The following is a 27,284-nucleotide window of genomic DNA, read 5'->3' on the forward strand; positions in this document are numbered from 1 at the left end:
ATATGCATATAATCAGACACACACAATTATAGTATGCTGTTATTGTTTGCTGTTACAGTAAGTTGTTCATAAAAATATGCCATCCTTATTTTTAGCAATCCTTATATGCCTAGATAAATGTCCACAAGGACACACATGACATATTAATAATTTTGACATATCGGGACTGAGGATGAGTCTAGTTTCTTTTGTCTCGTCTATAGTTTATAAATACAGACAACAAAGAATGATCATTGAATAATAAAAAAAAAACTTCTAAGAGCAAAAAAATGTACAAATAAATAACTGTACAATCACACATTTGTCATCTATACTGAGATATCAGAATCTCCTCCAATATGAGGGTGGGTTCCCTTTTCCAGGGTTCCTTGTACCTTGTAGGATGGAACTCCTCAGGCTCTGACCAGAGTTCCAGGTCTTGGTGAAGAATAAAGGTTGGCACCACCACCACTGTCCCTTGGGGAATGAACATGCCATTGATTTCCACATCTCTCTTACAGATCCTCTCAAGTCTACCAGAAAGTGGGTATAATCTGAGAGTTTCATTCAGCACTCCATCTGTACAAGGGCATCATAAGTGGGAGGTTCCTGGAAGAAAAGGAACAGATTTTGATAAACTGAAATTTGGGATCAACGTTCAACTCAGTGTACACAGTACTACTGAAGTGTTAGGAACCCCTAAGAATCATTTGTTTTGGTAAAGGGCATTTATGAGCATTTTAATGTCTACCATGTTTTTTTGACCTGCTCAGTGCCCCCCTGACAAATGTCCAATAGTAACGACTAGGGGAGACAGCTGGGACATTTCCCTAAAAAGAACCTGAAATCCTTTCCACAACCATGTAGTGGTTTTTCTGCTTCATGTGAGCAAATGTGACTAATACACAATGACCCTTACTCTTTTTTTAAGAGTACATTATTTATTTAAATAAAAGGTAGTTAACATAAAGTGTAGCATTGGTTTCAGGAGTAGAACCCAGTGATTCATCACTTACATACAATATCCAGTGTTCCTCCCAACAAGTGCTCTCCTTAATGCCCACCATCCATTTAGCCCATCCCCCACCCACTTTACTCTTAAGTGAAATATGTCAAAGTCACTGTTTCTTTTCAAAAGAGAGGCCACACACCTGTACCATTAAAAGGAGAATGTGCAACAGAAAAATATCCCCTACCCATATAAACTCTTAGTGGAAATATCCTGCTTTGTAGCTCTTCAATTATATATACAATATTAGGAGAGAAACACTATATTATATAAAAACTGTAAATAAGTTGGGGAGACACTAGTTCCTTTCAAACCAAATAAAGCAAAAGAAGAGAGGATTGGATGCTTCTAATTGTGGGCACACAAGTTCAGTTCTAGGGGACATTGTAAAGGGAATTGTAATCCTACTCTCAGCCCAACCCTCTGTTGCTGGAAGGGTCTCCTAGTTGTTGCTTCAGGATTTCATTGTCAAATAAGCCACTCCAGCCCTACAGGCCAAGTCTCTTCATAAGGAGGAATTCCAGTTTGGGAAGATATCTAAAACAGTATGGGCAATATGTGCATACCTCTTGGTATTATATTTAACAGCCAACATTGTAGTGGTGAAGAGTTCAATCAGGACCCAGGCACCCTGGCTCCTAGCCTGGCTTCTTTAGCACTAGTTATGTGATAGTATAAGAAAGTTATGTTGTCTCTCTGTAGCTCAGATTCTTGCCTCATTATATGGAGATAATTAGAGTTGACACTTCATAGGTGTATGGTAGAGACACTCACTACTTATCAATATCCATGTAGACCCCCACATTTCCCATCCCACATGAACTTTTGGGAAACAACTTTGCAAATGGGCTGTGAAGTGAGGAGATGTATGTCAGGTTAGGGCTAACCATTTGAAAAGCAAGTGAGCAACACCCTAGTTCTTTATTCCTCAGGCAACATGGAGTCCTCAAGTTCCAGATAATGCATGTATAAAAAAGTGGAACCTCTTGCCCTGTATCCCAAAGTAAATATATGCAGCAGACTCACTCCCACCCTCCACTAACATCCATGTTGGACATGTAAATGTGAGTTAGAAGTAAAACTTTGTTATGAAAACCCACTAGATTTGAGAGCTAATCTGTTACTGAGGCATAAACTGAGCCTATCCTCACTCCCTCCGCAGGTGTGACCTGCTCACCCTATTGGGGAAAGTCGCATCAATCTTCTCCTGCAGTTTCTGCTGGACATCAGGGTGAGTGGCCAATTCATACACAAGGAAGGAAAGAGATGTGCTTGTGGTGTCACAGGCAGCAAAAATAAAGGTAATAGATTGAGCCATAAGTTCCAGATCAGACAGAGCTAAAAGGAGAGGAAAGACATTTTAGCCAAAACTGGTGAGTGTAAAACATCAGTTTAGATGATGAGAAATCCATTTGAAATGCCAAAATCCCTCAGGAAATAAATGTAAAAGCAACTGGGAATCAAACCGGGAGTGGTTTGTACTCTGATGTCTATCTTACAGAGTTAGAAAGAGGCAAAAGTTGTCTTGATCTGGTAATTCCCAAGGCCTATACTATTCTTGGCCAACTGTTTCTGGTTATGCCACCATCCCCACCAACAAAGTGGGTAATTTCAGGAGATGGCATTTCTGTCTAACGTGCATAGTGTTATCAGTCTGTTCCCAGAGAGTCTAAAATTACTTTACCCCTTGGTAGCACTATCCCTGAGGAATAATTTTACATCCTTCTACCTAACATACAGTTTGATTTTTTTGAGAGAGTTTACAATGATAAGGCTTAATTGTCCTGAAAATAAATGATCTTTCACCTAAACATATCTTCAGAACTTAAGCCCAATATTGGGCTAAGATAAACTTACTACTCAAAGTGTGGCCCATGGACCAGCAGCATCTATTACATCTGGGAGTTTGTTAGAAATGCAGAATCTCAAACCTCACCCTAGAACTATTAGAAAAATATGTGCTTTACAATATCTGATGATCTGTGTGCACAATCTAGCTTGAGAAGCACAGATTATACCTTCCAGAGGTCTCAGCTAATAGAAGACCTGAGGCACAACTCTTCCAACAGGTGATCTCAGATATGTACAGAAACTACAACACAGACAAAAAGCTAGAAGAGTAGTGTCTGGTGCTAGTCTAATCAACCACATTAAAACAGTAAGAGAAACAATGATCAATAGAAGGACATTGGCCAGCATGAAATATAGACAAACAGAATACAGTGAATGGAATTAGCAATGCTTATTCAAACATGGCCTGAATGTCACCTTCCTTAGCGAATGGTCCCGCTCTGAATACGAGTTGGCCTCCCTTTGGATATCTCCTGGCAGTAAGCATGGTTAGTCTCTAATCTATTTGATCAGAACTGTATTATATTAGGACCTTTAGATATTTAGAGCACTGAAATTAACATGGCATCTGCCAAAGACATGAAATTCACAACTAAAAATAATACAAAAGGAGGGTAAGAAATGTCTACAGAGCTCTGATTTCCCAGGCATACTTTCTGTGATACTGCTGTGGATAGATTCAACTATTAAATTCTTTCCCCTGATTGCCATGAACTCCATGATAATCGAATTTTATAGTTCTGCTGTACAGTATGTTAGCCACTTGCCAGATGTGCCTATTTATATTTAAACTTTAATTAATTAAATTAAATATAAGATTTGGTTCTTCAGTGACAGAAAGTGGTAGAATGAAACAGATAGATATATAGTGGTGTGATGGAGTAAGCCCATCCTTTAACCATAAAGGTATTATTTCTGTCATAGAAACAAACTACATCCAGGCTCTTTTTTTCTTTCAGACACAGAGACCATAATTACATTACTGGTTATGGATAGAATGAAATGATTACATTTATCAGTCCTGTGTAAATATATTTGATGTTCTTATCTTGGTCCACTGAGAGGAAACAGAGGCAAAGAAACCCTGTGGTTACTAGGAGTGGCAAGGAGCACTCCTAGACCCCAGATTTTGGTTTCTAAATACCATTCTCACTAAAAGGAAACAGGGCTTCTTGGAGAAATGGCTGATTCCAGGGCTTCATTAGGGGAAACAGAGGAGAAACCTGGAATGTCTCATACCAGAATGCAAGAAAATGTTCACAAAATGATATGGGAAAAGGATACAGAATACTCTATGTACTGTAATGGTGGATAGACATTATACGTATTTGAAAACCCATAGACTGTATAACACCAAGGGTGAACTGTAATGTAAACTATGGATTTTGGGCAGTAATACTGTGTCATTTTAGGTATATTTATTGTAACAAATGTACCATATGGTGAGGGATTTTGATAATGGGGGATGCTGACTGTAGGCGGAAGCAGGGAGAATATGGGATCTCTTTGTATTTCACTCAGTTTTGCAGTGAACCCCAAACTTCTATAAAAAATAAAGTCTATTAAAAGCCTAAATAAAGAAGAAGAAAGAAAAAAAAGAACACAGAGTAGCCCACTAGAAAGGGCTTCCAGAGGACAAACTGAGAGAATTGAGGATCTCAATAAAAAACAATGTAAGAGACTAAGTTAGTAATATATGAGATCATACTGACATGTGTAAATAAATAAAATAATAATTAAGAATGCAGAGCTCACCCTAATAATGGAACATTAACTCATAAACATAGAAGAAATGATGGATTTGGAAAGTCACTATTTTGAAGCCATCATACTAATAATGGTTTCAGTCAAGTACCATCCATGGACGATATAAGTAGTAAGTAAAAGTTTGAAGAAAAACACAGTATTTATATAGTCACAAAGGTGGCCAGCACCAGTTACTTCTTATTTACAAAAGGAATAAAAAACTTTACAGTACCCAAGGCTAGTTATCACGACTTTAATCAGGTGTTCCAAGTGCAGGTCACCAACATGGGCACCATGTGCCTCCTGGTGTGATGAAGCCTTGATGTGAATTTCCAGACAGAGGTTCTGATTCAGTGGGTCTGGAGTAGGCCAGAGGATTCACATTGGAAACAAGCTCCCTGTGGCAGACCACTGACAGCTTAGGCATCTATCGATGCCTTTCAAGCTTTGAACAAACCCGAGGCTGTGGGCTTCCAGAGAGTGCTTCTGCTACCACTTGTATCTGAACATGTGTCTTTCTTCCATGTGCAGAAATTCCATCCATTGGAAATCTTTCTGCACATTTCAAAACCACTGCATGTCTTTGAGCTTCCCCATCACTGGCCCTCTGAGGATCTCCTTGCTTATCTTTATGGGTGTCCATTTCTTTGGAATTCCGGGAGTTAATCATGAGCTGAAGCAAATCCACTTGGTGCTGGAAGTAGAAAGAGAAATTTCAATGACAAAACACCACTTGTGAAGTCAGAAATATATCAGGGGTACAGCACATAACTTATTTTTTGAGAATATGGCTCTTTTACATCCAGAAGTCTGACTAGTGTTGTCTCAGTCATCAGTGAACAAAAACATCCAGATATAAATGTGGGAGAACAGGATGTTTCACTGACAGGAATTCAGCCATCATGTTAAACTGATTTTTGGTTCTTTCCCACTCTGATCCTCAGGTTCTCTGGCTTTTCAACACAGCTTCCTGGGCAAAAAATTGCCTTCTCGCTCTCGTGTCATGCCTCCTAGCTCAGGAGAAAGTTCCTGACTTTAGTCCTTTTAACTCAGCCTTAATTCTTTTTTTTTAAATTTATTTTTTTTAATTTATTGTTTAATTTACAAGTTAGTTATTTCAAGTTAATTTCAAGTTAGTTAGCATATGGTGCAACAATGATTTCAGGAGTAGATTCCTTAATGCCCCTTACCCATTTAGACTATCCCACCTCCCACAACCCCTCCAGCAACCCTGTTTGTTCGCTATATTTGAGAGTCTCTTATGTTTGCCCCTTTCCTGTTTTTATATTATTTTTGCTTCTTGTCTCTTATGTTCATCTGTTTTGTATCTTAAGTTCCTTATATGAGTGAAGTCATATGATATTTGTCTTTCTCTGATTAATTTTGCTTAGCATAATATTCTCTTGTTGCATCCACACAAATGCAAATAGCAAGATTTCATTCTTTTTGATTGCCGAGTAATACTCCATTGTAGATATAGACCACATCTTCTTTATCCATTCATCTGTTGATGGACATTTGGGCTCTTTCCATACTATGGCCATTGTCGATAGTGTTGCTGTAAACATTGGCATGCATGTGCCCCTTTGAAACAAACCACCTGTATCTCTTGGATAAATACCTAGTAGTGTAATTACTGCGTCATAGGGTATTTCTATTTTTAATTTTTCAAGGAAACTCCATACTGTTTTCCAGAGTGGTTGCACCAGTTTGCATTCCCACCAGCAGTGCAAAAGAAATCCTCCTTCTCCATATCCTCACCAACAACTTTTGTTGCCTGAGATGTCAACGTTAGCCATTCTGACAGGTGTGAGGTAGTATCTCATTGTGGTTTTGATTTGTATTTCCCTGATGATAAGTGATGTTGAGCATTTTTTCATGTGTCAATTGGCCATCTGGATGTCTCCTTTGGAGAAGTGCCTATTCATGTCTTTTGCCCATTTCTTCACTGGATTATTTGTTTTTTGGGGTGTTGAGTTTGGTAAGTTCTTTACAGATTTTGGAACTGACCCTATATCTGATATGTCGTCTGCAAATATCTTCTCCCATTCCGTTGGTTGCCTTTTAGTTTTGCTGATTGTTTCCTTCACCATGAAGAAGCGTTTTATTTTGATGAGGTCCCAATAGTTTATTTTTGCTTTTGTTTCCTTTGCCTCCAGACACGTGTTGAGTAAGAAGTTGCTGCAGCTGAGGTCAAAGAGGTTTTTGCCTGCTTTCTCCTCTAGGACTTTGATGGTTTCCTGTCTTACGTTTAGGTCTTTCATCCATTTTGAGTTTACCTTTGTGTAAGAAAGTGGTCCATTTTTGTGTAAGAAAGCAGTACAAGTTCATTCTTCTGCATGTCGCTGTCCATTTTCCTAGCACCATTTGCTGAAGAGATTGTCTTTATTCCATTGGATATTCTTTCCTGCTTTGTCAAAGATGAGTTGGCCATACGTTTGTGGGTCCATTTCTGGGTTCTGTATTCTGTTCCATTGATCTGAGTGTCCGTTTTTGTGCTAGTACCATACTGTTTTGATGATTACAGCTTTGTAATATAGCTTGAAGTCTAGGATTGTGATGCCTCCTGTTTTGGTTTTCTTTTTCAAGATTGCTTTGGCTATTCAGGGTCTTTTCTGGTTCCATACAAATTTTAGGATTGTTTTCTCTAGCTCTGGGAAGAATGGTAGCATTATTTTGATAGGGATTGCATTGACTATGTAGATTGCTTTGGGTAGTATTGACATTTTAACAATATTTGTTCTTCCTATCCAGGGGCATGGAATATTTTTCCATTTTTTTGTGTCTTCTTCAATTTCTTTCATAAGCTTTCTATAGTTTTCAGTGTATAGATTTTTCACCTCTTTGGTTAGATTTATTTCTAGGTATTTTATGATTTTTGGTGCAACTGTAAATGGGATCGATTCCTTGATTTCTCTTTCTGTTGCTTCATTGCTGGTGTATAGGAATGCAACTGATTTCTGTGCATTGATTTTATATCCTGCAACTTTGCTGAATTCATGAATAAATTCTAGCAGTTTTTTGGTGTGGAATCTTTAGGGTTATCCATATAGAGTATCATGTCATCTGGGAAGAGTGAAAGTTTGACTTCCTCCTGGCCAATTTGGATGCCTTTATCCTTTTGTGTAGTCTTACTGCTGAGGCTAAGATTTCCAATACTATGTTGAATAACAGTGGTGAGAGTAGATATCCCTGTCTTGTTCCTGACTTTAGGGGGAAAGCTCTCAGTTTTTCCCCATTGAGGATGATATTAGAGGTGGGTCTTTCATATATGGCTTTTATGATCTTGAGGTATGATCCTTCCATCCCTACTTTCTGAGGGTTTTTATCAAGAAAGTTGCTATATTTTGTCAAGTGCTTTCTCTGCATCTGTTGAGAGGATCATGTGGTTCTTCTCCTGTCTTTTATTGATATGATTAATCACATTGATTGTTTTGCGGATATTGAGCCAGCCCTGCATCCCAGGTATAAATCCCATTTGGTCGTGGTGAATAAGTCTGTTAATATGTTGTTGGATCCACTTGGCTAGTAACTTGTTGAGGATTTTTGCATCCATGTTCATCAGGGAAATTGGTCTGTAGTTCTCCTTTTTAGTGGGGTCTTTGTCTAGTTTTGGAATCATGGTAATGCTGGCTTCATAGAAAGAGTTTGGAAGTTTTCCTTCCACTTATATTTTTTGAATTAGCTTCAAGATAATACATGTCAACTCTTCTTTACATGTTTGGTAGATGGGAATGCAAGCTGGTACAGCCACTCTGGAAAACAGTATGGAGATTTATCAAAAAACTGAAAGTAGAACTACCCTACAACCCAGCAATTGCACTACTTGGCATTTATCCAAGGGATACAGGTGTGTTGATTCGAAGGAACACATGCACCCCCATGTATATAGCAGCACTATCAACAATAGCCAAAGTATGGAAAGAGCCCAAATGTCCACCGATGGATGAATGGGTAAAGAGGATGTGGTATATATACACAACGGAGAATTACTCGGCAATCAAAAAGAATGAAATCTTGCCATTTGCAACTACGTGGATGGAAATGGAGGGTATTATGCTAAATGAAATTAGTCAGTCAGAGAAAGACAAATATCATATGACATCACTCATATGAGAACTTTAAGAGACAAAACAGATGAACATAAGGGAAGGAAAAAATAATATAAAAACAGGGAGGGGGACAAAACAGAAGAAACTCATAAATATGGAGAACAAACTGAGGGTTACTGGAGAGGGTGTGGGGGGGGATGGGCTAAATGGGTAAGGGGCACTAAGGAATCTACTCCTGAAATCATTGTTGCACTATATGCTAACCAATTTGGATGTAAATTTAAAAAATAAAAAATAAAACAAGTTAAAAATAAATAAATAAATGTTTGGTAGAATTCCCATAGAAAGCCATTTGGCCCTGGACTCTGTTTTTGGGGAGAGTTTTGATTACTAGTTTGATTTCTTTTTTTTTTTTTTCTCTTTTTTTTCAATATATGAAATTTATTGTCAAATTGGTTTCCATACAACACTCACTGCTCATCCCAAAAGGTGCCCTCCTCAATACCCATCACCCACTCTCCCCTCACTCCCACCCCCCATCAACCCTCAGTTTGTTCTCAGTTTTTAAGAGTCTCTTATGCTTTGGCTCTCTCCCACTCTAACCTCTTTTTTTTTTCCTTCCCCTCCCCCATGGGTTTCTGTTAAGTTTCTCAGGACCCACATAAGAGTGAAAACATATGGTATCTGTCTTTCTCTGTATGGCTTATTTCACTTAGCATCACACTCTCCAGTTCCATCCACGTTGCTACAAAGGGCCATATTTCATTCTTTCTCATTGCCATTGTGTATATAAACCACAATTTCTTTATCCATTCATCGGTTGATGGACATTTAGGCTCTTTCCATAATTTGGCTATTGTTGAGAGTGCTGCTATAAACATTGGGGTACAAGGGCCCCTATGCATCAGTACTCCTGTATCCCTTGGGTAAATTCCTAGCAGTGCTATTGGTGGGTCATAGGGTAAATCTATTTTTAATTTTTTGAGGAACCTCCACACTGTTTTCCAGGGTGGCTGCACCAGTTTGCATTCCCACCAACAGTGCAAGAGGTTCCCATTTCTCCACATCCTCGCCAGCATCTATTGTCTCCTGATTTGTTCATTTTGGCCACTCTGACTGGCGTGAGGTGATATCTGAGTGTGGTTTTGATTTGTATTTCCCTGATGAGGAGCAACGTTGAGCATCTTTTCATGTGTCTGTTGGCCATCCGGATGTCTTCTTTAGAGAAGTGTCTATTCATGTTTTCTACCCATTTCTTCACTGGGTTATTTGTGGAGTTTGGTGAGCTCTTTATAGATTTTGGATACTAGCCCTTTGTCCAATATGTCATTTGCAAATATCTTTTCCCATTCCGTTGGTTGCCCTCTAGTTTTGTTGGTTGTTTCCTTTGCTGTGCAGAAGCTTTTAATCTTCATAAGGTCCCAGTAGTTCATTTTTGCTTTTAATTCCCTTGCCTTTGGGGATGTGTCAAGTAAGAGATTGCTATGACTGAGGTCAGAGAGGTCTTTTCCTGCTTTCTCCTCTAGGGTTTTGATGGTTTCCTGTCTCACATTCAAGTCCTTTATCCATTTTGAGTTTATTTTTGTGAATGGTGTGAGAAAGTGGTCTAGTTTCAACCTTCTGCATGTTGCTGTCCAGTTCTCCCAGCACCATTTGGTAAAGAGACTGTCTTTTTTCCACTGGATGTTCTTTCCTGCTTTGTCAAAGATGAGTTGGCCATATGTTTGTGGGTCTAGTTCTGGGGTTTCTATTCTATTCCATTGGTCTATGTGTCTGTTTTGGTGCCCATACCATGCTGTCTTCATGATGACAGCTTTGTAGTAGAGGCTAAAGTCTGGGATTGTGATGCCTCCTGCTTTGGTCTTCTTCTTCAAAATTCCTTTGGCTATTCGGGGCCTTTTGTGGTTCCATATGAATTTTAGGATTGCTTGTTCTAGCTTCGAGAGGAATGCTGGTGCAATTTTGATTGGGATTGCATTGAATGTGTAGATAGCTTTGGGTAGTATTGACATTTTGACAATATGTATTCTTCCAATCCATGAGCAGGGAATGTATTTCCATTTCTTTAAATCTTCTTCAATTACCTTCATAAGTTTTCTATAGTTTTCAGCATACAGATCTTTTACATCTTTGGTTAGATTTATTCCTAGGTATTTTATGCTTCTTGGTGCAATTGTGAATGGGATCAGTTTCTTTATTTGTCTTTCTGTTGCTTCATTGTCAGTGTATAAGAATGCAACTGATTTCTGTACATTGATTTTGTATCCTGCAACTTTGCTGAATTCATGTATCAGTTCTAGCAGACTTTTGGTGGAGTCTATCGGATTTTCCATGTATAATATCATGTCATCTGCAAAAAGCGAAAGCTTGACTTCATCTTTGCCAATTTTGGTGCCTTTGATTTCCTTTTGTTGTCTGATTGCTGATGCTAGAACTTCCAGCACTATGTTCAACAACAGCGGTGAGAGTGGGCATCCCTGTCATGTTCCTGATCTCAGGGAAAAAGCTCTCAGTTTTTCCCCGTTGAGGATGATGTTAGCTGTGGGCTTTTCATAAATGGCTTTTATGATGTTTAAGTATGTTCCTTCTATCCCGACTTTCTCAAGGGTTTTTATTAAGAAAGGTGCTGGATTTTGTCAAAGGCCTTTTCTGCATCGATTGACAGGATCATATGGTTCTTCTCTCTCTCTCTCTTTTTTTTTTGTTAATGTGATGTATCACGTTGATTGATTTGCGAATGTTGAACCAGCCCTGCATCCCAGGAATGAATCCCACTTGATCATGGTGAATAATTCTTTTTATATGCCGTTGAATTCGATTTGCGCGTATCTTATTGAGAATTTTTGCATCCATATTCATCAGGGATATTGGCCTGTAGTTCTCTTTTTGTAATGGGTCTCTGTCTGGCTTAGGAATCAAAGTAATACTGGCTTCATAGAATGAGTCTGGAAGTTTTCCTTCCCTTTCTATTTCTTGGAATAGCTTGAGAAGCATAGGTATTATCTCTGCTTTAAACATCTGGTAGAACTCCCCTGGGAAGCCATCTGGTCCTGGACTCTTATTTGTTGGGAGATTTTTGATAACCGATTCAATTTCTTCGCTGGTTATGGGTCTGTTCAAGCTTTCTATTTCCTCCTGATTGAGTTTTGGAAGAGTGTGGGTGTTTAGGAATTTGTCCATTTCTTCCAGGTTGTCCAATTTGTTGGCATATAATTTTTCATAGTATTCCCTGATAATTGTTTGTATCTCTGAGGGATTGGGTGTAATAATTCCATTCTCATTCATGATTTTATCTATTTGGGTCATCTCCCTTTTCTTTTTGAGAAGCCTGGCTAGAGGTTTGTCAATTTTGTTTATTTTTTCAAAAAACCAACTCTTGGTTTCGTTGATCAGCTCTACAGTTTTTTTGGATTCTATATTGTTTATTTCTGCTCTGATCTTTATTATTTCTCTTCTTCTGCTGGGTTTAGGCTGCCTTTGCTGTTCTGCTTCTATTTCCTTTAGGTGTGCTGTTAGATTTTGCATTTGGGATTTTTCTTGTTTCTTGAGATAGGCCTGGATTGCAATGTATTTTCCTCTCAGGACTGCCTTCGCTGCGTCCCAAAGCGTTTGGATTGTTGTATTTTCATTTTCGTTTGTTTCCATATATTTTTAAATTTCTTCTCTAATTGCCTGGTTGACCCACTCATTCGTTAGTAGGGTGTTCTTTAACCTCCATGCTTTTGGAGTTTTTCCAGACTTTTTCCTGTGGTTGATTTCAAGCTTCATAGCATTGTGGTCTGAAAGTATGCATGGTATAATTTCAATTCTTGTAAACTTATGAAGGGCTGTTTTGTGACCCAGTATATGATCTATCTTGGAGAATGTTCCATGTGCACTCGAGAAGAAAGTATATTCTGTTGCTTTGGGATGCAGAGTTCTAAATATATCTGTCAAGTCCATCTGATCCAATGTATCATTCAGGGCCCTTGTTTCTTTACTGACCATGTGTCTAGATGATCTATCCATTTCTGTAAGTGGAGTGTTAAAGTTCCCTGCAATTACCACATTCTTATCAATAAGGTTGCTTATGTTTGTGATTAATTGTTTTATATATTTGGGGGCTCTGGTATTCGGCGCCTAGACATTTATAATTGTTAGCTCTTCCTGATGGATAGACCCTGTAATTATTATATAATGCCCTTCTTCATCTCTTGCTACAGCCTTTAATTTAAAGTCTAGTTTGTCTAAGTATGGCTACTCCAGCTATCTTTTGGCTTCCACTAGCATGATAAATAGTTCTCCATCCCCTCACTCTCAATCTGAAGGTGTCCTCAGATCTAAAATGAGTCTCTTGTAGACAGCAAATAGATGGGTCTTGTTTTTTTATCCATTCTGATACCCTATGTCTTTTGGTTGGCGCATTTAATCCATTTACATTCAGTGTTATTATAGAAAGATACGGGTTTAGAGTCATTGTGATGTCTGTATGTTTTATGTTTGTAGTGCTGTCTCTGGTACTTTGTCTCACAGGATCCCCCTTAGGATCTCTTGCAGGGCTGGTTTAGTGGTGACAAATTCCTTCAGTTTTTGTTTTTGGAAAGACCTTTATCTCTCCTTCTATTCTAAATGACAGACTTGCTGGATAAAGGATTCTCGGCTGCATATTTTTTCTGTTTAGCACACTGAAGATATCGTGCCAATCCTTTCTGGCCTGCCACGTTTCAAAAGAGAGATCAGTCACGAGTCTTATAGGTCTCCCTTTATATGTGAGGGCACGTTTATCCCTTGCTGCTTTCAGAATTTTCTCTTTATCCTTGTATTTTGCCAGTTTCACTATGATATGTCGTGCAGAAGATCGATTCAAGTTACGTCTGAAGGGAGTTCTCTGTGCCTCTTGGATTTGAATGCCTTTTTCCTTCCCCAGTTCAGGGAAGTTCTCAGCTATAATTTCTTCAAGTACCCCTTCAGCACCTTTCCCTCTCTCTTCCTCCTCTGGGATACCAATTATGCGTATATTATTTCTTTTTAGTGTATCACTTAGTTCTCTAATTTTCCCCTCATACTCCTGGATTTTTTTTTTATCTCTCTTTCTCTCAGCTTCCTCTTTTTCCATAACTTTATCTTCTAGTTCACCTATTCTCTCCTCTGCCTCTTCAATCCGAGCTGTCGTCGTTTCCATTTTGTTTTGCATTTTGTTTAAAGCACTTTTCAGCTCCTCGTGACTGTTCCTTAGTCCCTTGATCTCTGTAGCAAGAGATTCTCTGCTGTCCTCTATACTGTTTTCAAGCCCAGCGATTAATTTTATGACTATTATTCTAAATTCACTTTCTGTTATGTTATTTAAATCCTTTTTGATCAGTTCATTAGCTGTTGTTATTTCCTGGAGATTCTTCTGAGGGGAATTCTTCTGTTTGGTCATTTTGGATAGTCCCTGGAGTGGTGAGGACCTGCAGGGCACTTCCCCTGTGCTGTGGTGTATAACTGGAGTTGGTGGGCAGGGCCGCAGTCCGACCTGATGTCTGCCCCCAGCCCACCGCTGGGGCCACAGTCAGATTGGTGTGTGCCTTCTCTTCCCCTCTCCTAGGGGCGGGATTCACTGTGGGGTGGCGTGGCCCGTCTGGGCTACTTGCACACTGCCAGGCTTGTGGTGCTGGGGATCTGGTGTATTAGCTGGGGTGGGTAGGCAAGGTGTACGGGGGCAGGAGGGGCAGGCTTAGCTCACTTCTCCTTAGGTTATCCACTTCAGGAGGGGCCCTGTGGCAGCGGGAGGGAGTCAGATCCGCTGCCGGAGGTTTGGCTCTGCAGAAGCACAGAGTTGGGTGTTTGCGCTGAGTCAGCAAGTTCCCTGGCAGGAACTGGTTCCCTTTGGGATTTTGGCTGGGGGATGGGCGGGGGAGATGGCGCTGGCGAGCGCCTTTGTTCCCCACCAAATACAGCTCTGTCATTTGGGGGCTCAGCAGCTCTCCCTCCCTTTGTCCTCCAGCCTTCCCGCTTTCTGAGCAGAGCTGTTAACTTAAGACCTCCCAGACGCTAAGTCGCGCTTGCTGTTGGAACACAGTCTGTCCGTCAGGCCCCTCCGCTTTTGCAAGCCAGACTCGGGGGCTCTGCTTGGCCGGTGAGCCGCCCCTCCACCCCGGCTCCCTCCCGCCAGTCCGTGGAGCGTGCACCGCCTCGCCGCCCCTCCTACCCTCTTCCGTGGGCCTCTCGTCTGCGCTTGGCTCCGGAGACTCCGTTCTGCTAATCCTCTGGCGGTTTTCTGGGTTATTTAGGCAGGTGTAGGTGGAATCTAAGTGATCAGCAGGACGCGCGGTGAGCCCAGCATCCTCCTACACCGCCATCTTCCCTCTCTCTCTGCCCGTACCTATTATGTTTAAATGGCTCTTTTTATCACTTGGTCTGTGAGGAGTCTGAGAACATAAATGTTTAGAGACTTCATTTCCTGGATTCTAATTGGAGTCTGTAGTATCTTTCAGCTGTGTAAATACAGAGCGGGGAACAAGACTACCACACCTCACTTTTCTCTACCCTTGCAGGATGTAAAGCTCCACTAGGATGAGATCCCTCTTGTCTTCTTTCTCCTAGGGGGCATAATTTGTCTCTATACAGTTCCCTAAGTAGAGTGCATGATAGGTCAATAAAAGCTAAACTCTAGGAGGAGCCAAGACAGTGCAACAGCATGGAAATTTTTTTTGCATCTCTCAGCTCTGAAATGCAGCCAGATCAACACTAAACCATCTTGCACACCTAGAAAACTTACTTGAGGATTAACACAACAATCTCCACAACGTGAACCACAGAACTTGGCCGGTATGTGGTGCAAAGAGGTGAGCTGGGGAAGAGAGAAGCTGTGGAGGGCAGGGAGCTGTTTTTGCTTGCAGAGAGGACAGAGCCGGGGGGAGAGTACAGGAAAGCATCCACACACATACCATTCCTGAAAGCAAATGGAGAGAAAAGAAAGTATGCAAGGGACTGAAAAAAAAAGGGAGAAAGGAGAAAGAAGAAGTTTAAATTCCATTAAGACTCTATAAACAGGGAGAGCACAGAGTCTGAAACTCCACAGATTGATACCTGGTGGTGCTCTGGTGGAAAGGGCGAATCCTGGGAGCAGAAAGAAGGTTCTGAAGGGTCTTTGGGCCACACGGTGAGAGGTGGTTCCCTTCTGGGAGGACAACTGGTAGAGGCTGTGTGGCCACCAGCAAAGGTCCCAGTGGACCCTGGAGAACAACCACATTTGCTAGTGCTGGGACAAGGAAGTTAAGGGGGAAGCCTGGTGCCAGATGTGTGTTGTGATTTACCATAATCCCTGAAACAGTCCTGTTACATGATCGCGTGCACTTTTTCTGGGGCAGGCTGGCACCCAACCATTGCTCAGTGAGACCCACCCCCAGAGGGTCAAAACAGGTTAAAGCCACAGTCCCTCAGAAGTGAGGAGTTGGGAAACACAGACGCATCTGGGATAAAACTTAGGAGGGAGGTGATGCCTGGCAACCTGATGGCTTGGTCACAGACAGTATAACAGCATGGAGTGGATGGAAGCTGGAGACAAAGGATGGGTGTGTGATTGCTGATTGGGGAGAACAGAGTTCTGATACTAGAGACTGGGTAGCTGGGTGACGCCGTTTTCACCCTTCCTGCGCATGCACATACACACCTACGTGTGCCACAACAATCCACCCCAGTAAGCTAAGCAGCTCCATCTAGTGAAGAACAGAGCTGTTACACTAAGCCCCACCCACTGGGCCAACCTCGCTCTTCAGGAAAACTACAACTTTCTTTGCCTGCTTAGTTTACAGATTATAAAGTGCTTCATAGTTTGACTTCAAGTGGAAAACAATGTAATTTCAAATGTATTTCAGTCTGTTCGCTGGTCCATCTATTCAATTTTTTTCTTTTCTTTCATTCTTGAATACAGAAAGAGAAAAATTTTTTCCCATTATTATTAAAAATAATTTCCTTTAATTTTTTCTACTATATTTTTTACTTTTTTGTAAATTTTGTAAATTCTATTTTGCTTCCATCATTTCATTTTATTCTATTTTAGTGTACTAATTTTTTCAAATTTTCAAATGTTTTCCTTTTTTTCTTTTCTTAGCTTTCCCCTTTTTCTCTAATCTCTCAACCTCCTTTCAACACCAGACCAAAACACACCTAGGACATAGCATCATTTGATTTTTTTGTGTTGTTTTTAATTTTTTAACTTAATTTTTTACCTTATTAATTCCTTTTCTTCCTTTAAAATCACAATGTGAAGGAATTCACTCCAAAAGAAAGAACAGGAAGAAATGACAGCCAAAGTTATGCAACACAGATACAACAAGATGCCTGAACCAGAATTTAGACTCACGATAATAAGAAAACTAACTGGTGTTGAAACTAGATTAGAATCCCTTTCTTTGGAGAGAAAAGACATAAAAGATAGGGTGAAATAAAAAATGCTATAACAGAGCTGCAATCTCGAATGGCTGCCCTAGTGGCAAAGATGGATGAAGAAGAGCAGTGAGTCAGCGATATAGAGGACAAATTTATGGGGAATTATGAGGCAGAAAAAAACAGGTAAACTAAGGCAAAAGAGCATGTTTTAAGAATAAGAGAAATCAGTGACTCATTAAAAAGGAACAACATCAGAATCATAGGGGTCCCAGAAGATGAAGAGAGAGAAAAAGGAGAAGAGTTATGTGAGCAAATCATGGCAGAAAATTTTCATAACCTGGGGAAAGACACAGACATCAAAATCCAGGAAGCACAGAGGCTTCCCCTAGATTCAACAAAAACTGACCATCAACAAGGCATATCATAGTCAAATTCACACAATACTCACGCAAGGAAAGAATCATGAAAGCAGCAAGGGAAAAAAAAGTCCTTAACCCACAAGGGAAGACAGATCAGGTTTGCAGCAGACCTAACCACAGAAACTTGGCAGGCCAGAAAGGAGTGGCAGGATATATTCAATGTGCTAAATCAGAAAAATATGCAGCCAATAATTCTCTCTCCAGCAAGGCTGTCATTCAAAATAGAAGGAGAGATAAAAAGTTTCCCAGACAAACAAAACTTAAAGGACCACTAACCCAGCCCTGCAAAAAATTTTAAGGGGGACTCTCTGAGGGGAGAAGAGATGGAAAAAAAAAGACCAAAAGCAAGAAAGACTAGGAAGGACCAGAGAACACCACCAGAAACTGAAACTCTACAGGCAACATAATGGAGGTAAACTCATATCTTTTAGTACTCATTATAAATGTCAATGGACTCAATGCTCCAATCAAGGTACCAGGGTACCAGAATGTAAAAGAAAACAATATCCATCTATATGCTGTTTACAAGAGACTCGCTTTAGACCTAAAAACACCTTCAGAGAGAAAGTAAGGGAAAGGGCATTGAGGAGGACACATGTTGGGATGAGCACTGGGTGTTGTATGGAAGCCAATTTGACAATAAATTATATTAGATAAACAAACAAACAAACAAACAAACAAATAAAAGAAAGTAAGGGGATGGAGAACGATCTATTGTGCTAATGCTAGCCAAAAGAAAGTTGGAGTAGCCATACTTACATCAGACAATCTAGACTTTAAAATAAAGACTGTAATGAGAGATGAAGAAGGGCATTATATCATAATTAAGGGGTCTATCCACCAAGAAGACCTAACAATTGTAAACATGTATGCTCCAAACGTGAAAGCACCCAAATATATAGATCAATTAATCAGAAACATAAAGAAACTCACTGATAATAATACAATAATAGTAGGGGACTTCAACACCCCAGTTACAACAATGGACAGATCATCAAAACAGAAAATCAACAAGGAAACAGTGGCTTTGAATGACACACTGGACCAGATGGACTTAACGGATATATTCAGAACATTTCATCCAAAAGCAGCAGAATACACATTCTTCTCCAGTGCACATGGAACGTTCTCCACAAGAGATCACATACTGGGACACAATCATCTCTCAACAAGTACAAAAAAATCGAGATCATGCCATGCATATTTTCAGACCACAATGCTATGAAACTCAAAATCAACCACAAGAAATTTTGAAAAGGTAAAAAAATATTTGGAGACTAAAGAACATCCTACTAAAAAATGAATGGGCTAACCAAGAAGTTAAAAAGGAAATTAAAAAGTACATGGAAGCCAATGAAAATGACAACACCACAGCCCCAAACTTCTGGGATGCTGCAAAGGTGGTCATAAGAGGAAAGTATATAGCAATCCAGGCCTTCCTAAAGAAGTAAGAAAGGTCTCAGATACACAGCCTAACCTTACACCTTAAAGAGCTGGAAAAAGAACAGCAAATAAAACCCAAAACTAGCAGAAGACAAGAAATAATAGAGACTAGAGCAGAAACTAATGCTATCAAAACCAAAACAAACAAGCAAACAAGCAAACAAACAAACAAACCAGAACAGATCAATGAAACCAGAAGCTGGTTCTTTGAAAGAATTAACAAAATCGATAAACCACTAGCCAGTTTGATCAAAAAGACAAGGAAAGGACCCAAATAAATAAAATCAAGAATGAAAGAGGAGAGATCACAACCAACACAGCAGAAATAAGAACAATAATAAGAGAATATTATGAGCAATTATATGCCAATAAAATGGGCAATCTGGAAGAAACGAACAAATTCCTAGAAACATATACACTACCAAAACTGAAACAGGAAGAAATAGAAAATTTGAACAGACCCATAACCAGTAAGGAAATCAAATTAGTAGTCAAAATTCTCCCAAAAACAAGAGTCCAGGGATAGATGGCTTTCCAGGGGAATTCTACCAAACATTTAAGGAAGAGTTAACACCTAGTCTCTTGAAGCTGTTCCAAAAAATAGAAATGGAAGGAAAACTTCCAAACTCTTTCTATGAAGCCAGCATTACCTTGATTCCAAAACCACACAGAGACCCCACTAAAAGGGAGAACTATAGACCAATTTCCCTGATGAATATGGATGCAAAAAAATCCTCAAGATGATACTAGCCAACTGGATCCAACAATACATTAACAGACTTATTCACCATGACCAAGTGGGATTTATACCTGGGATGCAGGGCTGGTTCAAAATCTGCAAAACAATCAATGTGATTCATCACATCAATTAAAAAAAAGGACAAGAACCACACGATCCTCTCAAAAGATGCAGAGAAAGTATTTCACAAAATCCAACATCCTTTCTTGATAAAAACCCACAAGAAAGTAGGAATAGAAGGATCGTACCTGGAGATCATAAAAGCCATATATGAAAGTCCCACCTCTAATATCATCCTCAATGGGGAAAAACTGAGAGCTCTCCCCCTAAGGTCAGGAACAATACAGGGATGTCCACTCTCGCCATTGTTATTCAACATAGTATTGGAAGTCTTAGCCTCAAGCAGTAAGACTACACAAAGAAATAAAGGCACCCAAAGCATCCAGGAGAAAGTCAAACATACACTCTTTGCAGGTGACGTGATACTCTAAAACCCAAAAGGCTTCACCAAAACCCTGCTAGAAATGATCCATAAATTCAGCAAAGTTGTATAATATAAGATCAATGCACAGAAATTGGTTGCATTCCTATACACCAACAATGAAGCAACAGAAAGAGAAATCAAGAAATTGATCTCATTTATAATTGCACCAAAAACCATAAAATACCTAAGAATAAACCTAAGCAAAAAAGATGAAAAATCACACACTGAAAACTATAGAAAGCTTATGAAAGAAATTGAAAAAGACACAAAAAAGTGGAAAAATATTCCATGCTTCTGGATACGAAGAACAAATATTGTTAAAATGTCAATACTACCCAAAGCAATCTACATATTCAACGCAATCCCTATCAAAATGACACCAGGATTCTTTACAGAGCTAAAAAAAAAACAATCCTAAAATTTGTACGGAACCAGAAAAGACCCCAAATAGCCAAAGCAGTCTTGAAAAAGAAAACCAAAGCAGGAGGCATCACAATCCCAGACTTCAAGCTGTATTACAAAGCTATAATCATCAGGACAGTATGGTACTGGCACAAAAACAGACACCCAGATCAATGGAACAGCATAGAAACTCCAGAAATGGACCCATAAATGTATGGCCAACTAATCTTTGACAAAGCAGGAAAGAATATCCAATGGAATAAAGACAGTCTCTTTAGCAAGTGGTGCTGGGAAAACTGAACAGTGACATGCAGAAGAATGAACCTGAACCACTTTCTTACACCATACACAAAAAATAAACTCAAAATGGGTGAAAGACCTAAATGTAAGACAGGAAGCCATCAAAATCCTCGATGAGAAAGCAGGCAAAAACTTCTTTGACCTTGGCTGCAGCAACTTCTTACTCAACACGTCTCTGGAAGCAAGGGAAACAAAAGCAAAAATGAACTATTGGGACTTCATCAAAATAAAAAGTTTTTATATGGTGAAGGAAACAATCGGCAAAACTAAAAGGCAACCAGCGGAATGGGAGTAGATATTTGCAAATGATATATCAGATAAAGGGTTAGTATCCAAAATCTATAAAGAGCTTATCAAACTCAACACCCAAAAAACAAATAATCCAGTGAAGAAATGGGCAAAAGACATGAATAGACACTTCTCCAAAGAAGACATCCAGATGGCCAACAGACACATGAAAAAATGCTCCACATCACTCATCATCAGGGAAATACAAATCAAGACCACAATGAGATACCACCTCACACCTGTCAGAATGGCTAACATTAACAACTCAGGCAAAAACAGATGTTGATGAGGATGCAGAGAAAGAGGATCTCTTTTGCATTGTTGGTGGGAATGCAAACTGGTGCAGCCACTCTGGATAACAGTATGGAGGTTCCACAAAAAATTAAAATAGAACCACCCTACGACCCAGTAATTGCACACTAGACATTTATCCAAGGGATACAGGTGTGCTGTTTTGAAGGGACACATGCACCCCATAGTTTATAGCAGCACTATCAACAATAGCCAAAGTATGGAAAGAGCCCAAATGTCCATTGATGGTTGAATGGATAAAGAAGATGTGGTCTGTATATACAATGGAGTATTACTCGGCAATAAAAATGAATGAAATCTTGCCATTTGCAACTACGCGGATAGAACAGGAGGGTATTATGCTAAATGAAATTAGCAAGTCAGAGAAAGACAAATGTCATATGACTTCACTCATATGAGAACTTTAAGAGACAAAACAGATGAACATAAGAGCAGGGAAACAAAAATAATATAAAAACAGGGAGGGGGACAAAGCATAAGAGACTCATAAATATGGAGAACAAACATAGGGTTACTGTAGAGTGTGTGTGAGGAGGGATGGGCTAAATGGGTAAGGGGCACTAAGGAATCTACTCCTGAAATCATTGTTGTACTATATGGTAACCAATTTGGATGTAAATTTAAAAATATATAATTTAAAAAAGAAAGAAAAAACAAAAACAAAGAATAGCCAAATTATGGAAAAAGCCCAAGTACCCATCCACTGGTGGATGGATAATCAAGAGGTGGTATATATATACACAATAGAATATTACTTGGTGATCACGAAGAATGAAATCTTGTCAATTGCAAAATGTGGATGTAACTAGAGTGTATTATGCTACGTGAAATAAGTCAGTCAGATAAAGACAAATATATGATTTCACTCATAGGTGGAATTAGGAATCAAAACATGAACATAGAGTAAGGGAAGGAAAAATAAGATAAAAACAGAGAGGGAGGCAAACCAGAAGATACTCTTAAATACAGAGAACAAACAGAGTTGCTGGAGGGGAAGTGCAGAGGGGATGGGCTAAAAGGCTGAGTGGCATTAAGGAGGGCACTTGTTGTGATGAGCACTGGGTGTCATATGTAAGTGATGAATCACTAAATTCTACTCCTGACACCACTACTATACTATATGTTAACTAACTAGAATTTAAATAAGTGAAATAAAAACATAAAATCAATATTAATGCAAAGAAATCAATAAAGGATGAAATAACATAATTTAAAACAAAGACATGTTCACTAGGTTAATTTTTTTTAATGTTTATTTATTTTTGAGAGAGAGAGACAGAGTGCGATCAGGGGAGGGGCAGAGAGAGGGAGACACAGAATCCAAAGCAGGTTCCAGGCTCTGAGCTGTCAGCACAGAGCCTGATGCAGGGCTTGAACCCACAAACGGAGATCATGAACTGAGCTGAAGTTGGACGCTAAACTGAGCCACCCAAGTGCTCCCTCCTTTTTTTTCACTAGGTTAATTTTGTGTAAGTAACTGACCCCAAAAAATGGGAGAGAAAAAAATAAGAAAACCAGAGAATAATGTCAGGAATTCTACCATCTGACCAATAGAGGTTTCAGAACAGAGAATACATACAATGAAATAATTCAAGAAAATTTCCCACAACTGAAGAGCAAAAGTTTCCAGATTGAAAGTCCAATGCACTGCACCACTCACTACAGCCTTTGAACACAATGTGGTGAGTTAGATTTCAGTATAAATTTAATAAAAAAGATAAAATCAGAAATACAGTTCCTCAGCCACACTGGCCAAATTTCCAGTGCACAATACCCCCATGTGACTGGAGGCAACCATATTGGACAACACGGATACAGAACATTTGCATCATTGCAGAATGGTCTCTTGGACAACTCTGCCTAGAATAATGGATGACAGCAGATCCATGAAGGCACACCATCATAACATTTCTGTACACCAAGGACAAAAAGAAAACCCCAAATTCTTGCAGAAAGAGTGAGAGGAGCAAGACATAGGTTACATACAATGAATCAGAAACCAGAAGGGCAGGAATCTTCTCAGCAGTGATAGTACAGACAAGTCTCTATGTCTACAAGTTCATGGAGAAACATCTAGCCCACCTAGAATTCTATGCTCAAATCATCCATCAAGTATGAGGGTAGAGCAGAGATATATTCAGACATGCACATTCTTAAAAAAATTTCACTCTTCATCATTCTTCTAAAGGCTACAAGGAGATGGTCTCTACAGAAATGAGGGAGAAAACCAAGAAAGATCAGGCTGAGAAAACCAGTTTTGTTAAAACTACCATAGTACTGTTCAACTTTTTAAAGCATGTACATCTACAAATTTGAGTTTTGAATAAGATAAATTTTTAGAAGCCTCCATCAAGTATCAGCTCCTCCCAACCACCACTGGGGACAAGTCCTCCTTCTCTTGAATTAAAGCACTGAGACTGACCTTCTGCCACATTAAATCTGTCTACTCAAGGGTCTAACTTTTCCCCACCAATAGGGCACATCTTGGACTGATCCAGAGCGGTATCTAGGAAATGTTTGTGTATCTAAAGAAAATCCAGGACCAGTCCTTCCTGCTGACCTTCTAGGCATGTTTGAGGTTCAGACAAACCTCCTGATAGCAGGTGTTGGGAAATCCCCAAATGACAAAAAAAAAAAAAAAAAAAAAAAAAAAGAGAGGTACTGGTGGAGTCCATGTGCTGTTTCCAATACGTATTTCCCAAACAGCCTCAAGATATTTTACTGAAGGCCTACTGTGTGCTCAGCAGTGTGTAGGCCCTGAGAGGAAGGCAATGGGGCCAACATTATCCTCACAGTCATCTTTGCCTTTTGTGGGCTGGGGGTTCCATCTTATCAGTGAGACTAATGAGCTTGTCTGGATGCAGCACAGCATAAGGAGTGAGGCCACAGGTCATAGGGTTCCACCTTTTCCACCCTCTCATCTTGAGGAAGTCATTAACCTCTCTGTGCGTCAGTTTACTCAGAGGGATGTTAGGAAGATTAATGAGAAATCCGTAAAACTAAAGCCTTGGACTCCAACAGTGACAGTCTTTCCATTTCATCTTTGTTAATCAGTAAATTGTGTTATGGTTCCAACTGCAGATATGAGAGACACAGTGCTTTTGAAAATACACAATGCTTAAAGAAAATGTAACTTTTTAATTTTTCAGAGATGACAGCATCAACACCGTGAGACCCTTCCTGGAGTAAGATTGGGGAGGGAGAATTTCTTGCCACCATAAAACAACTTCTTGGTCACTTGAGTAACAAGTTTTCTGAGTTCAGTCTTCTGACCCTGCTCCCCATAGCCCTTTCTCTGCTCCTCCCAGAATGTGCTCAGTATGTTTGGGGGTGTGACTTCTGGGCTGGGAAAGTAGGCCTCAAACCCTCTCTCTGCCTGGGACTTACCGGTGACACCTGCTCCCTGCCCTGGTTCTACAGAGGGTCCTTGATGGTCTGCAGCTGTGTCCATGCTTCTATCAGGCCTGGGAGTTGCCCCTGATGACCTGGGCCCTTCTCACTGACACCTAGGACCCAGCCCCACCCTCAACCCAGCTTTAATGAGAGTGTATGTTCACTGCTTTCAGCCCCTAGCCCTCCTGTGACAGGCACCTGTAGGCCCACAGGCTCTGTCCACAGATCCTGGTATAGGCTGAATTGTATCCTCTCTAACTCTGTATGTTGAAGTCGTAACTGCTAGCAATTAAAAACATGACCATAGTTGGAAATGTCTTTAAAAAGGAAAAGAATGTTAAATGAGGTCACCAGCATGGGCCTTAATCCAACATGACTGGTGCCCTTATAAGAAGAGGAAGTCAGGACACAGACATCCATAGAGGGAAGACAATGTGAAGACACAGGGAGAAGTTGACCATCTGCAATCCATGGAGAGAGGCTGCAGAAGGAACCAACCTTGCTGACCCCTTGATCTTGTATTCCCAACCTCCAGAATTGTGGAAGAATAAATTTCTGTTGTTGAAGCTCCCCAGTCTGTGGTATTTTGTTGCAACAGCCCAGCAAATTAATACTGATCCAATCTCATTGGGCTTGAACAAGGAATCTGGGGCACACTGATTATACAGTAATTATGTTTCTGTCTCTATGTCCAATGCAATTATGAGGTCCTCCTGAAAGGGAGCCATAACTTCCTTATTTCTATATTTTTGGAGGCTAAGAGGGCTATAGCTGGTGTAATTTTGAAGCAACACAAGAATGATGGAATAATCTTTTTGAACAAACACCTTCAAATTTCAGTAAGGTGGAGAGTGCAAAGTTCATATTACTCTGTAAATAGACCAATTAATTAATCATGAGCACCAGTTGTTGTGGCATAACACAAAGGGACATGAGGCTTAATGATGTAAACCCCTTTCAAGTCACTGGAAAAGGAAGGGTCAAGCTTTAGCCAATGTGGCCACAGCCATGACAACATTGACACCTGGAGGAGCTGGCTTTTAGTCCAGTGCTTCCTTCTTGCTCTTAATTCAAGATAAGTCAATTTGCCAAAAAGCAAGATATTAGACCTCACATATTCCATCACTCTCATTTCTCTGTCAGAGACAGAGACATAGTTCCATAAAAAGAGAGAGAACACTAGTGTGGGCTTATGGGAAAGCCACCACAGCACCGATGTGCCCGCAGAATCGGGGCAGTGGGGGGAGGGGCAAAGAAAGGACAATGCAGGAGATGGGCAGGTGTCATGGCACAACATAAGTCCTGATATAAATTAGTGAAGTGTGTTTACAGGAAAACCCTCTTCTTCATATCATAGGCTTAGGGGTAGAGGAAGAACTGAAACTCAGTATCTTCAGGAATCTAGTGACTGAGTCATTCAGCAAGCTGGCTCTTCAGCAAATAGATTTGTGCTAAACTGGGCAATTTCCATCGCTTCTCCAGCTGACAAGAGCCTGCACAGCAAGTATGAATCTCAGTGACCTTGGCCAGCACTGTAGGTGGCTCGCCTCATGTCTGGTATCATGTCAGAGCATCATCTGCATTAACATCTTTGATCATTACAAAAACCCCACGGTAGATGCATCACTGCATCACAGGTGGGGAAACTGAGTCTCCCCAGCATTGAATAACAGATCCTCCAAACTTTAGGTGGCAGAGATGGCTAATGAATCCAGGAGAGTCTGCACCTCAATCAGCACAGCCTACTACCAGCAGTAATCTTCAGTCTCCCAGAGAACAACTGCTGGGACCCTGACTCTTTATATATGTATAGACACACTACATATGTATTCACACAGGCACATACACACACACACATACCTGTATACATACCTGTACACACACACACGTACACATATGGACACAGACATACTTCCACCACCACTACCACCACCACCACCACCTGCTCCCTGCCCAGCAAACCCAGCTGACAGTCATGCTCCTGGACAGTCTGCAGAGTTTCCTGCTGCAACCATCCAAGATGTTCCAGCTCCTCAATCTCTGTATTAGTTTTGCTCTGTAACAAATTACCCTAAAACACAGTGGCATAAAATGATGATCTCATTATCTTGGAATCTGTGGGTGAGGAATTCAAAAGTGATTTAGCTCAGTGTTTCTGACCTGAGTCTCTCATGAGGTTACAGCCAAGCTGTTGGCTGGGGCTGCCATCATCTACACATTGGACTGAGCTGGATATCCTACATCAAAGGTAGCTCACTTGTCAGGCTGGCTGGTCAGCACTGATTGTGGCAGGTCTCAGGTCCATGCCACATGGCCACTTAACAATCCTCACAACATAGCAGCTGGCGTTCCCTAGAGAGAGGGGCAAGGTGGAAGCATCTTCATCTCTTATGACTCAGCTCCAGAAGCCACACACCCTCAGCCCCACAATATCCTCCTGGTTTCATAGGCCAGCCCTGTTCATGGGGCAGAGACTACACACCAGTAGGAGGGAGACACTGGGGAACTCTTCAAA

General features: G+C 40.3%; 1 protein-coding gene across 1 annotated transcript; it reads right to left on the minus strand.

The window, feature by feature from the left end:
- Window positions 1-250: 250 nt before the first annotated feature.
- Window positions 251-26,977, minus strand: LOC106981189 (cytochrome P450 3A30-like). Its single transcript, XM_053213835.1, is given in 6 exon segments — window positions 251-552; window positions 555-588; window positions 2,166-2,348; window positions 5,043-5,279; window positions 26,682-26,840; window positions 26,951-26,977. Coding segments are annotated over 6 exon segments (888 nt in total). The 3' UTR covers window positions 251-304.
- Between the last annotated feature and the right edge of the window lie 307 nt (window positions 26,978-27,284).

This window comes from Acinonyx jubatus, chromosome E3 (assembly GCF_027475565.1).
Source record: "Acinonyx jubatus isolate Ajub_Pintada_27869175 chromosome E3, VMU_Ajub_asm_v1.0, whole genome shotgun sequence".
Taxonomy (NCBI): domain Eukaryota; kingdom Metazoa; phylum Chordata; class Mammalia; order Carnivora; family Felidae; genus Acinonyx; species Acinonyx jubatus.